The sequence below is a fragment of the Cetorhinus maximus genome, chromosome 27 (genome assembly GCF_964194155.1).
Source record: "Cetorhinus maximus chromosome 27, sCetMax3.hap1.1, whole genome shotgun sequence".
Taxonomy (NCBI): domain Eukaryota; kingdom Metazoa; phylum Chordata; class Chondrichthyes; order Lamniformes; family Cetorhinidae; genus Cetorhinus; species Cetorhinus maximus.
Window position 1 is genome coordinate 15,371,490 of NC_135905.1, and position 12,723 is coordinate 15,384,212.

At 39.4% G+C, this 12,723-nt stretch overlaps 1 protein-coding gene across 5 annotated transcripts in view; it reads right to left on the reverse strand.

The window, feature by feature from the left end:
* LOC144668607 (adenosine kinase-like) overlaps nucleotides 1–12,723 on the reverse strand; it is a 223,522-nt gene that overhangs the window by 25,374 nt on the left and 185,425 nt on the right. For all 5 annotated transcript variants that reach the window (XM_078530789.1, XM_078530788.1, XM_078530792.1 and 2 more), the window contains one exon: nucleotides 10,007–10,121. In XM_078530789.1, coding sequence (XP_078386915.1) covers nucleotides 10,007–10,121 — 115 coding nt within the window. The remainder of the gene's footprint in view (nucleotides 1–10,006; nucleotides 10,122–12,723) is intronic.

The window sequence follows — 12,723 nt, forward strand, 5'->3', positions numbered from 1 at the left end:
TGTTTCCCAGTGATGGTACTTTAAGAGGCAATAATGGCTCCTTACAGCGGGCTTGGAGAAAATGGGACTGAAAATTCTCATTTTAATTGGTGCAGGATAACCATTGAGAACAGGACAGGGTCCATCATAGGGCTCTGCAAAACTGCACATCAAGATTGTACTGTTAAGAAACTCTATCTACACAGTTTCAGTCAACTTTTGGTCTTAAGGCATTAGAAGTTACAGCATATAAGGCAATGATCTGGCCTGTTGTCAATGTGTCACACTGCTAGGTCTTCAACTGGAACTGTCTACATGAATCCTACTTCCTTATGTCTTCCTTTTCAAATATTTAGCCATGACCCTTTAGATTCTGGAAAAGTCCAAGAGCATCGAAAAACTGCCAATGTAACGTCCGCATTCAAAAAGGGAGGGAGACAAAAAGCAGGTCAGGATTGGCCAATTAGCTTAACATCCATCATTTGGAAAATTTGAGAGTCTATTGTAAAGGATGTATTAGCAGAGCATTTAGAAATGCATAATATAATCAAACAGAGTCAGCATAGTTTCATGAAGGGGAAAACCATGCCTGACAAATTTATTAGAATTCTTTGAGGAGGTAACAAGCAGAATAATGGGGAACCAGTAGATGTAATATATTTGGATTTCCAAAAGGTGTTCAATAAGGTACCACACATAAGGCTACTTAATAAGCTAAGAACCCATAGTGTTGGGGGTATTATATTAGCATGGTTAGAGGATTGGCTAACTAATAGAAGGCAGACATTTGGGATAAGGGGGGCATTTTCAGGATGCCAACCTGTAACTAGTGGAGTGCCACGGGGATCAGTGCAAGGGCCACAATTATTTACAATATATATTAATGACTTGGATGAGAGAAATGAATGTACTATCACCAAGATTGCAGATGACACAAAAATAGGTGGGAAGGCAAGCAGTGCAGATGACACAAACCTGGCAGATGGAATGTAATGTGGGAAAATGTGAGGTTATGCACTTTGGCAGGAAGAATAGAGGAGCTGAATATTATCTAAATCGAGAAAAACTGCAGAAAGCTGCAGCACAGAGGGATTTGAGGGACCTCGTGCATGAATCACAAAAAGCCAGCATACAAGTTCAGCAGGTAATAGGGGAGGCAAATGGAATGTTGGCAGTTATTTCAAAGGAATGGAGTATAAAAATAGGGAAGTCTTGCTAAAACTATACAAGGCACTAATTAGACCACACCTAGAATACTGTGAACAGTTTTGGTCCCCTTATCTGAGGAAAAATATATTGGTATTGGAGGCAGTCCAGAGAAGGTTCACTAGGTTGATCCCAGGAATGGAGGGATTTTCTTATGAGGAGAGGTTGAGCCTATACTCATAGAGCTTAGAAGAATGAGAGGCAGCCTGATTGAAACATATAAGATTCTTAGGGGGCTTGACAGGATAGATGTTGAGAGGTTGTTTTCCCTTGTGGGACAGCCTAGGACCAGAGGGCATAATCTCAGAGTAAGGAGTCACCTATTTAAGACAGAGATGAAGAGGAATTTCTTCTCTCAGAGGGCAGTGAATCTGTGGAATTCTTTACCACAGAGGGCTGTAGAGGCTGGATTGTTAAGTATATTCAAGGCTGAGGTAGACATTTTTAATCAGTAAGGGAATCAAGGGTTACGGGGAAAAGGCAGGAAAGTGGAGTTGAGGATTATCAGATCAGCCAAGATCTCATTGAATGGCGGAGCAGACTCGATGGGCTGAATGGTCTACTTATGCTCCCACATCGATGGTCTTTAAAATTACGCTACAGGTAAAGCATTACGTGTTCTCACATGTCAGTGAAACAAATCTTCCAACTTTCCCCTTCGTTGGGCATCAATTGCACTATATTAATTGTGCAAATTATAGAAAAATGTGAATGGTTTCGTAATACTGTGACCCATAGGGTGATTTTGATAAGTTGTGGACAGGCTCAGGTGATTAAATGTGAATAAAAGGTGCATTATACATATAGATCAGGCATCTGAAAGGAACATCCGTGTTCCCATTAAGAACTTGAGTGTAGATTCACTAATTGTTCAAATAGAGTTCCTGGAAGTAATGCTAAATTGGTGAATTACAAAATTAAGAGTAGGATACCTAGGTTTCATTTGCACTTACGGTACTGTATTCCAATTTTGGTGCCCATTTCTGGTGATGCATATGGTGTGCAGAAAAAGGCAAGTAGGAAGATACCTAAACTTAGCTCTCTTAATTTTTGTGACTATTTGTTAGGAGAAAATTAAAAATGCAAAAGAATTTACTGAAAAATCCTAAAATTTCCAGGTAGACATGGGTGCTGAACATATTTACTGCTGAGGGTAAGCAGATGGACATTGCACACAAAGGAGCTTTGAGTTTGTGTGATTTACACAGTTTCAAGAGAAGAGCTAATGTCCAGCCACAAGCAGAACCATTCAAGTGGTGCAACGATGTGGTGAAGCCTTGAGAGCTGGACTGGAGATAAAACATAACATAAAGTTAGTTTAGGTATACTCCTCTCTCAGATAAGGACAGGGCAGATGGTTTTAGCTGAGATATGGGGAAACATACAATGGACAGAGGGGTCTTTGATGAAACACCAGCAGTCTTGAGTTGTGAGAACCAAGGTCTTGCGTATGTGTTTTAATTTTGATTGGATAATATAATTATGTATACACCCTTAGTATAATTGGTTAGCAGAATCGCATGTTTATGTACTCAATAGGATAGTTTTAACATGGCACCTGTGTGCCGGTTACCGATTGGATACATTCAAATGTACTCAAATGTATTGTGATAAGAAAAAGTATATAAGTTACGAGACTTTGTAATTATGGCAGAGCACACCTTGATGGACTAAGAGGCTGCTCTCCCTGCATGTGCTTGTACAAGCTTGAATAAACCGTCTTGTTCGACAATCCAAACAACGGACGTCTTGAGTTATTTGTCCTGACCTGAGACCTGATCTGAGCCCTAGTTAAGAGGGCAGCTGCCCCACGTGAAAGCCAGATCAACCTGGGGTCTCGGGGAAGGAAGTTGAATCCCACCTACACTATTCATCTTGGAGAAATGTAGGTTAATGGGGATACAAGTGATATTTTTAAAATCGTGACCAGGACTGGACGCAGATGAGGATAAGATGTTCAAAATGAATAGTTTTAAGAGGACAATACTTGGTTTGAAAGCCTGGATACATTCCAAAAGATACTTTTCTTAGACGGTTCTCATCATTTGCAATGGCTTACTAGTGGATGTGGCCCATACACCACAGTCCTTCAAAACTGAACTTGGCAAGGTCCTGAGAGCAGATGATAATGGGATTGGTGATTTGTGGGTTAGGTATTTTGAACTAGTGATGTGTCATAAGCAAGCAATTCATCCTGCTCAATCGTCTTCTGAAATTAGAGAGAAATTTCCCAGAGGTCTCCTGAAAGTGGTTAAAGTTTAGATCCTCTAAAGTTGCATTACCAGCGGCCTTGGAAAGTGGTGGATGAGATTGCACCATCTAGTGCACAGGGTGAGCATTAATGAACCAGACGATCTGTTCTCATCCTTATTTCCAGATGTGCAGATGTTTTGTATAGATTACATTACATTTTAATTTGACCTAAAAACCCTTTAGTGACTTCTTGTTTAGCTTCCACTTGTGGATACATTCTCCTTGCATGTTTAACATTGTAACTTTTCCTGGGGCCTCCTCCTGAGTTTCCCAGCATCACAGATGCCCATCTTCAGCCAATTCAATTCAATCCACATGATATCATGAAACGGCTGAAGGCCATTCTTACAAAGATCATGGGCCCTGACAATATTCGCGCAATAGCACTGAAGACTTGTGCTCCAGAATTAGCCGTGCCCCGAGCCAAGCTGTTCCAGTACGGCCACAACACTGGCATCTATCTGGCTATGCGGAAAATTGTCCAGGTGTGTCCTGTACACAAAAAGCAGGACAAATCCAACCCAGCCAATTACTTCCCCATCAGTCGACTCTCCATCATCAGTAAAGTGATGGAAAGTGTCATCGATAGTGTCATCAAGCGAAACTTACTCAGCAATAACCAGCTAACAGATGCTCAGTTTGAGTTCCACCAGGGCCACTCAGCTCCTGACCTCAATACAGCCCTGGTCCAAACATGGACAAAAGAGCTAAACTCCAGAGGTGAGCAGAGAGTGACTGCCCTTGACATCAAGGCAGCATTTGACACAGTGTGGCATCAAGGAACCCTAGCAAAATTGGAGTCAATGGGAATCAGGAGGAAAACTCTCGATTGGTTGGAATCATACCTGGCGCAAAGAAAGGTGGTTGTGGGAGGTAAATCATCTAAGTCTCAGGACAACACAGCAGGTGTTCCTCACGGTAGTTGTCCTCGGCCCAACCATCTTCAGCTGTTTCAACAATGACCTTCCCTCCATCATAAGGTCAGAAGCGGCGATGTTCAGCACCATTCGTGACTCCTCAGATACTGAGGCAGTCCGTGTCCACATGCAGCAAGACCTGGGCAATATTCAGGCATGGGCTGATAAGTGGCAAGGAACATATGCGCCATACAAGTGCCAGGCAATGACCATCTCCAACAAGAGAAAATCTAACCATCTCCCCATGACATTCAATAGCATGACCATCGCTGAATCTGCCACTGTCAACATCCTGGGAGTTACCATTGACCAGAAACTGAACTGGACCAGCCATATAAATACTGTGGCTGCAAGAGCAGGTCAGAGACTGGGAATCCTGCAGTGAGTAACTCACCTCCTGACTCCCCAAATGTTGCCTACCACCTACAAGGTACAAGTCAGGAGTGTGATGGAATACCCTCCATTTGCGTGGATGAGTGCAGCTCCAACAACATCTAGGACAAAGCTGCCTGCTTGATTGGCACCCCATCCACCATAATAAATGTTCGCTCCCTCCATCACTGACGCACAGTAGCAGCAATGTATACCATCTACAAGATGCACTGCAGCAATGCACCAAGACTCCTCTGACAGCATGTTCCAAACCTGTGGACTCTACCACCTAGAAGGACAAGGGCAGCGGACACATGGGAACACCACCATCTATCTGCAAGTTCCCCTCCAGATCATACACCATCCTGACTTGGAGTTATATCACCATTCTTTCACTGTTCATTAGGTCAAAATCCTGGAACACCCTCCCTAGCACTGTGGGCGTACCTACACCACATGGGACTGCAGAGGTTCAAGGCAGCAGCTCACCAACACCTTCTCAAGGGCAATTAGGGATGGCACTAAATGCTGGCCTAGTGAACAACACCCACATCCCATGAATGAATAAAAAAAGCTTTTCCTGAACCAAAACTGAGCATTCATCTAATTTCTTTAGCTCATCCCACATTCCTCTGAAGTGTCTCTTTTTAAAATTACATGCTTTTTTTCCTGATTCTTGAATAGTGTTGATTGCCAGATAATCTTACATATTGTGGTCTTGGATCCGTAGATATTTCACTATGCATATTTACGGAGGGTAACCTGTTCACTAGCAACAGCCAGATCTAAATGTGTTATTCCTCTTCGATATTAGCATTGAAAATGTTCAGTGAAACAAGAATAAAAATGCATCAATATATGAAAATTTTCTGCGTTATTTGGGCGAAACTGGTTAAAATAAACAATAAACACAGCTGAAAAAGGTTTTCCTATTTTTCCGAATGTATTACTGCATTTGTTACCTGTATCACAGCAACATTTCAATTGTATTGGGTGAAAATGCAATCTTGTAGAACATTCATTAGTCCTGATTCTGAAACCTCAGTTTCATTAAGGAATTCTCAGTTTATATTTCACTGAATTGAAGTTACTCATTATGACACCATTATTGTTCTGCATATCATATTTAATCTTATCTACGTTATTATTCTTATCTTGCTCAGGGGGACTGTGGCAGTTTTCTATTGTTAACTCTGTCCTCCACTTGCTTGTTCATTCAAATCTGAAATATCATCTGCTCTCAGGAACTTGTCAAGCTCTTTGTTGAAGGACTGTAGAGTACAGGGCACATCCACCAGTAAGCCGAGATTTCAGCAATGAGATTAGGGCATTTAAAATAAAAAGGGGATGTATAGAATAAACTAACCAAATTCAAAGAGGATAAATGCCCTTCTTTCGGATGGATTGCACCTACATATTTTAAAAGAATATAGCAGAGGCATTAGTGGAGTTTCCCAGGGGTCGGTATTGGGACCCTTTCTTTTCCTGATATATATTAATGATGTAGATCTTGGTATGCAGGGGATAATTTCAAAGTTTGCAGATGATACGAAGCTTGGGAGTGTTGTGAACTGCAAGTGGGATGGTGTGGCACTTCAAGAGGACATAGACAAGTTGGTGGAGTGGGCAGATAGGTGGCAGATGAAGTTCAATGCAGAGAAGTGAGAGGTGATACATTTTGGTAGGAAGAACATGGAGAGACAATATAAAATGAGGGGTAGAATTTTGAAGAGAGTTAACAATAGAAAACTGCCACAGTCCCCCTGAGCAGAAAGACCTGGGTGTATATGTGCATAGATCATTGAAGGTGGCAAGACAGGTGGAGAGAGCAGTTAATAAAGCATATAGTATCCTGGGCTTTATTAATAGGGGCATAGAGTACAAGAGCAGGGAGGTTATGCTGAATTTATATAAGATCCTCATTAGACCTCAGCTGAAATATTGTGTACAGTTCTACAGTTCTGGGCATCATATTATAGCAAGGATGTGAACATGTTGGAGAGAGTGCAGAAGAGGTTTACAAGAATAGTCCCAGGGATAAGAAACTTCAGCTATGAGGATAGATTGGAACTGTTCTCCTTGGAGAGAAGGCGGCTAAGACGAGATTTGATAGAGATGTTCAAAATCATGAGGGGGCTAGACAGAGTAGATAGGGAGAAGTTGTTCCTGCTCGTAAAAGGATCAAGAATGAGAGGACACAGATTTAAAGTGATATGCAAAGAAAGCAAATGTGACGTGAGAAAAAACTTTTTCACATGAGCAGTTTGGGTCTGGAGTGCACTGCCTGGAAGTGTGGTGGAGACAGGATCAATCAAGGTATTCAAGAGGGCATTAGATGATTACTTGCATAGAAACAATGTGCAGGGGTACAAGGAAAAGGCAGGGCAATGGCACTAGGTCATAATGCTCATTTGCAGTGCCGGTGCAGGCACGTTCTGTGCTGTTAAAATTCTGTGATTACACATATTTAATAATTCATTCGAAAAAGATATAGTGCCAGAGGATTGGTGGATAGCTAATGTAATTCTTCTATTTCAGAAGGGGGACAGAATAAGTCCAGAGAATTATAGACCAGTCAGCTTAACATTGATGGTAAGAAAAATGATGGAATCCCTATTGAAGGAGACAGGAGAAGAACATCCAGAAACATAATAATGAAGAGTCAGCATGGATTGTAAAAAAGCCTTGCTCGACAAACCATCATGATTTTTTTGAGCTGGTAACAGAAAGAATAGATAATGGTAACGCAGTAAATGTAATTTTTCTGGAGTTTCAAAAGGCCTTCAGTAAGGTGCCCCATAATGGATTAATGAATAAGGTTAGAGAATGTGGAGTCAGTGGACAAGTGTCAGAATGGATTGCTTTCTGTCTTGAAGCCAACGAGCTACGAGTTTTTTTTTAATATTCTTTCACCCATCCCCAATTGCCCCGTGAAGGTGGTGGGGAGCTGCCTTCTTGAACTGCTGCAATCCATGTGGTATAGGTACACCCACAGTGCTTAAGGGAGGGAGTTCCAGGATTTTGACCCAGTTACAGTAAGGGAAGCATTCCTGCTTTTAATCAAACAATTCCTTCTGGAAGTGTACATTTGAATACATTAGCTGAGAATGCGATTTGCGAGATTCCCGTACAGTTGGATAGCCTGTCAGTGCTCATGTATGTATAATTAACGCTTGGGCAAGGTACCCAATGACAACTGATACCTATGAAACTATATCCAAAGCAAGTGGTCAATGTCTTCAGGGCATTATTATAATATCTGGCAAATGGTGATTTTGATCCACTGATATTTGATGCAATTTAACGGCACAACTATTTGCCACCTACATTTCAGTTTAAATGTTAACACTAAAATATTAAAATCATGTTTCCTTCCACTAAATATCCACATTTATACATCATCATTATTATGCCTGAGTTTCAATAACAAGCAGATAAAAATAATTTGAATATTTTCTGAACTCTTGTACATTTTTTCCCCTGCAATTTTATCTTTCCTAATCTGAAAACAGTAACTCCCTTTACTGGTGTGTAGATATGGCTATACATGTGACAGTTGTCCTCAGGGCTTGCTCAAGTAGTGATTATCCATATGTGAGCCTGATGGTAAGTGCTGTCAGGCTATTTTGACTATGGAAGGTCTAACACTGCACCTTCTATTTTCTCACCCAAAGTCCAAACATATCCACTTCAAATACTGCTGGATAATGACTGGGAGCAGGAAAAATGAACAAACTTCCCCATCCTACTCCGGGGGTGCTGTGTGAATTTTAATGTCCTCACTATTTCTCTAGCATAGAGTATAACAGAAAGAATGTGTCCATTTGTGGGAAACACAAAACTAGAGGCTACCAATATATGACAATCACCAAGAAATTAAATAGGGAATTTGGAAAAAACAACTTGCTACCAGAGGAAGTGGTTGAGGTGAATAATACGGATGCATTTAAGGGAAGGCTAGAGAAACATATGATGAAGAAGGGAATAGAGGGATATGCTGATAAAGTTGGATAAGAAAGGATGGGAGGAGGGTCAAATGGAGCACAAATGCCAACATGAAGTGGTTAGGCCAAATGGCTTGTTTCTGTGCTGTACATCCTATGTAGTAGTTAATTCAATGCAGCCTGTGATTGAAACTGGACCTTACTGGTTTGTAGGCAGAGACAGTATTTTTAACTTTATTTCATCACAGTGAAAAATATTGATAGTTGAATATATTTTACTATTATGAGGTACTGTTAAAGTTATTGGTACAAACGTAATTAATCAGAAAATCTATTTCATTGTTGAAGGGAAAGAAATAACAATTATATATATATTCAGCGGCTGTCAAATAGGCCTACAAAATCACTATGACGCTGGAAAGCAGCATTTGCTGTCCTGAATTCCATCAAGTATCCAATACTTGGTGCTCTATTTGGATGAATCTTTATTACCCTAACATATCACACAACCATTTCAAAATTATGTTCATTCACTTCAGCAAAAAGGCACAAATAGCTCATTGTTGAGGTTTAATAGCTTGGGATTGTTAAGCTGTACAAAAAAATTGAGGTCTTTTGCTTCATACACATGGCTGTATAAATCCTGCAATTTTACCAGTGATCATTTATTAGTCATCTAGACTGTAAGGTTCAGAGCACAATGAGCCTAATTAGTGGTTTAATAAGTGTGTTAGTTATGCCCTGTGTGGTTCTGCGGTGTCACTAGATGCTAAATTAAAGACAGCTCTCTTCTTCTTGTGTTCATTAAACGGTTTAATGCCAGCAGGTAAGGAAGTCTGAACTAAAATGTAAAAAAAAAACTAATAAATTGGCATCTCTTTTGAGATTTGCCCTATGGGCCAAGCATTTTTATGTCCTTAATCATTATTAAATGACTTAACATGACACTCCGAGCCAAGAGAATGATTGCACCCCTATGCATGTATGAATTACAGACAAAATGAAGGATCATGCAGTATTAGAAAGGTGCCTTTGGGAAAAGAAAATCTCTAATTTCATTTTATTATTGACATCCATTTTGCTGTTGTGAATTAAAAAAAATTGAAGCAATAGAGTTCCATTTCTATTCGAAAACAAAGCTTCTCCTGAGGCACTGCAATTCTTTAAACATTAATCATTTCTGTTTTTGTTACTTTGTGTTTGACACTGCCACATTCCTGCCTCTCTCTACTTCACCTCTTGTGACAGGAGGTTAACTCAAAAATTGAACTTTTTGTTCAGGAGCAACAAATGAAAGTAGACGAAGGAAGTATTATTTACCACCATCAGGTTTACCTGTGGCCACAATGGTGTCTTCTTTGCCTTGTGTGAAAACTATAATACGCTGACGCTTTTCATTCACTTTTGGCAAACCCCGTGCTTTCTTGGCAATTTCTTTAATATCTTCTGTCTGTTGGCAGCAAAGCAAATGGGGTCATGTAAAAATTTTATTTAGGCACATTTGGATCAATTTAAGAACTTAATCCAGTCACTGTACATGATAACGCTTAGTGTAAATACTGTAAGTATGGGTCAGACAGATAGTGTACATTAATGTGCTAACTCTAATAGATTAATGAGAACGCATGCTGTTTGTATATAATTCAAGATTACATGAATTAATAGCTCACATTTCACGACTAGCACTTTTTAAAAAGTCAATTGTCTTGCTTGGAGAATTAGTGAACATTATTTTATCACCAATATGCCACAGCAATTTATAAACTGAGATGTTGCCCAATTATCCATGTATCATGGATCATTTGCTATATATTTAAAATATTTCTCTGCTCTCCTCTTCCACCTTCAAGCATTCTTTTCCATAAGATACTGTCTAAAATGAAAACTACCAGCCCTCAACAATCAAAATCATCATTCACTCAGATGTTTTTTTCCTCCCATCAGAAGGAAGTACTCTCATTCCACAAAACCTCCTCAATGCAGATGTCAAATTCAAAGAATAATTGAAAGAAGATTCAAACTTAGGTTGTAATGAGTAATACACTGGCAAGGTTTTAAATATTTGAGATTACTGAAATGGCCAAAACTGAAGTTGCAAAAATTTGGTATTGAGGAATCAGCCTCTGTTAAAAATATCTCCACTTTAACATTATCTCCAGAAATCACTCCAGCAATTGAATCATTTATTCTATTATTCTTGCTTACAGCAGTAAAAGACTGTGCAAGTAACAAATGTGATGCAGGAATCAATAATACTACCAAACAATTTCAGTCATAATTTCCTTTACTGTGACCTTGAATTAGAGCTACTTGCTTATATATAATTTTATGAGCTAATTTTCAACAGCCAAAAATCATAGTTGTCTGACATGATAAGACAATTGTCCTCTGGTGCTTTTTCCCCTGAAGTTATCATTACAGACAATTGGTGTTTGACACTTTTTTTTAAAACAGCAAAACATGTATTTTTGTGTAAGAATTATATTTAGCTGCGAGGCTATAGATTTAAATACTGTATATACTTGTCTGAAAGTTGAATTTTTGAGACCCATTTTTTAGGCAAAAAGTTAAGGGGTCAACTTTTACACGGGCAAAACTGTTGAGGGGCTTACTTTCAACTACTGACGGTCCTGGTTCACACAGCCAGCTGTTACTCCACAGAGCTATCTCTTAGGTTGGTGCACACACACACTGCAGTTTGATCCAATCTTACCTCCGTAATTTCAATGAAAAATTAAACTTTTACTAAAGTTCCCTGGTATCTCAGTGGTCAAATTGCACTCTGTGATCTAGAGCTGATGTAGAAACATCAGAAAACTCCTGCTTCAAGTCCTGGTCTCTGCTGTGTTACTTTGAACGCAGAGTGGGGCAATGAGCTGAGTTGGACCGAGTTGGGGGTGTCGTCTTTTCATGAGGTACATGAAAAATTAAAGATCTTCTGGCCAAAGGTGGGGGTTGACTTTTAAATGAGATCGACTCTTACTTGAGTTTATATGGTAATACACATAATGGAACAAGAGAGAGTTGACATTTTTATAACCCCACGTTTCAACTCCTGCGCGTACAGCAATAGTAATAATGTGCTAAACACACTACTCCTTCACTGTAACATTCAATAACGTAACACACGCTGGACTGAGAAGCCGCATGTACGTTGTTTTTTAAAAAGTGTGTTAGATTCCCAAAGGCAACCTTACAGAGAGGAACCATTGTATAATAAAGTTAAAAAAAAATTCACAGGCACACGTGTTCATAATTAAAGTAACATGTATGAGGAAGATGACTGTAAGTAGCATTTTATTTAAAGTGACAGCTATTGCATAAACAGTGTGACTTCAGTTTTTAAAAAGATGAAAATATAATAGATGAATACATTTCAAACATGATATTTCAGGACAGTAGTTTCATATTACGAGACTAAAATCAATGTCCATCTGTAACCAGTTCTGTCAATGGAATATTTCTGCAGTTATAGTATACTGTTAAATTATTTCCAGTCCCTTTCTCAATCATGAATAATAGCAATTTATCACAGAGCCACTAATCATTTTATTGCTTATTTTACGTTCAGCCCCAAGCTAATCAAATCCGTTGCTGCATATTTTTGTTACCTGTAGTTGAATGTACCAATGATCAGGGCATTATGTGGACGAATGCCCAAAATAAGTGTCAAACATAATTCATATTACTGAATGATTTCACCCTAAATAACCACCAAAAAGGCATCTGTCTCACTTTACATTATGCCTTTTGTGCATTCTTAGAGAACCACTTTCAGCCTTTCAGGCTTCTTTCAAGTAGGAAGTGAGTCATTGGTATTAATTTTCTTCCGCAATAGTCTGCAAATTGCTCTGCCTGCAAAAGAACCTTCATACAATAAAATTAAGTGGAAGATGTTGCTATTTAATAGTTGAAATGACAGACACCTTATCTGCAAAGGAAGCCTTAACCAGTGCCCAACCTCTTAACTTCCCAAGAGCCTTTTCAAAATTCAGTGAATAACATCTGTAAGAGATGTTGGGTACAGGCCTAGCACAGTGCGTCATATATCA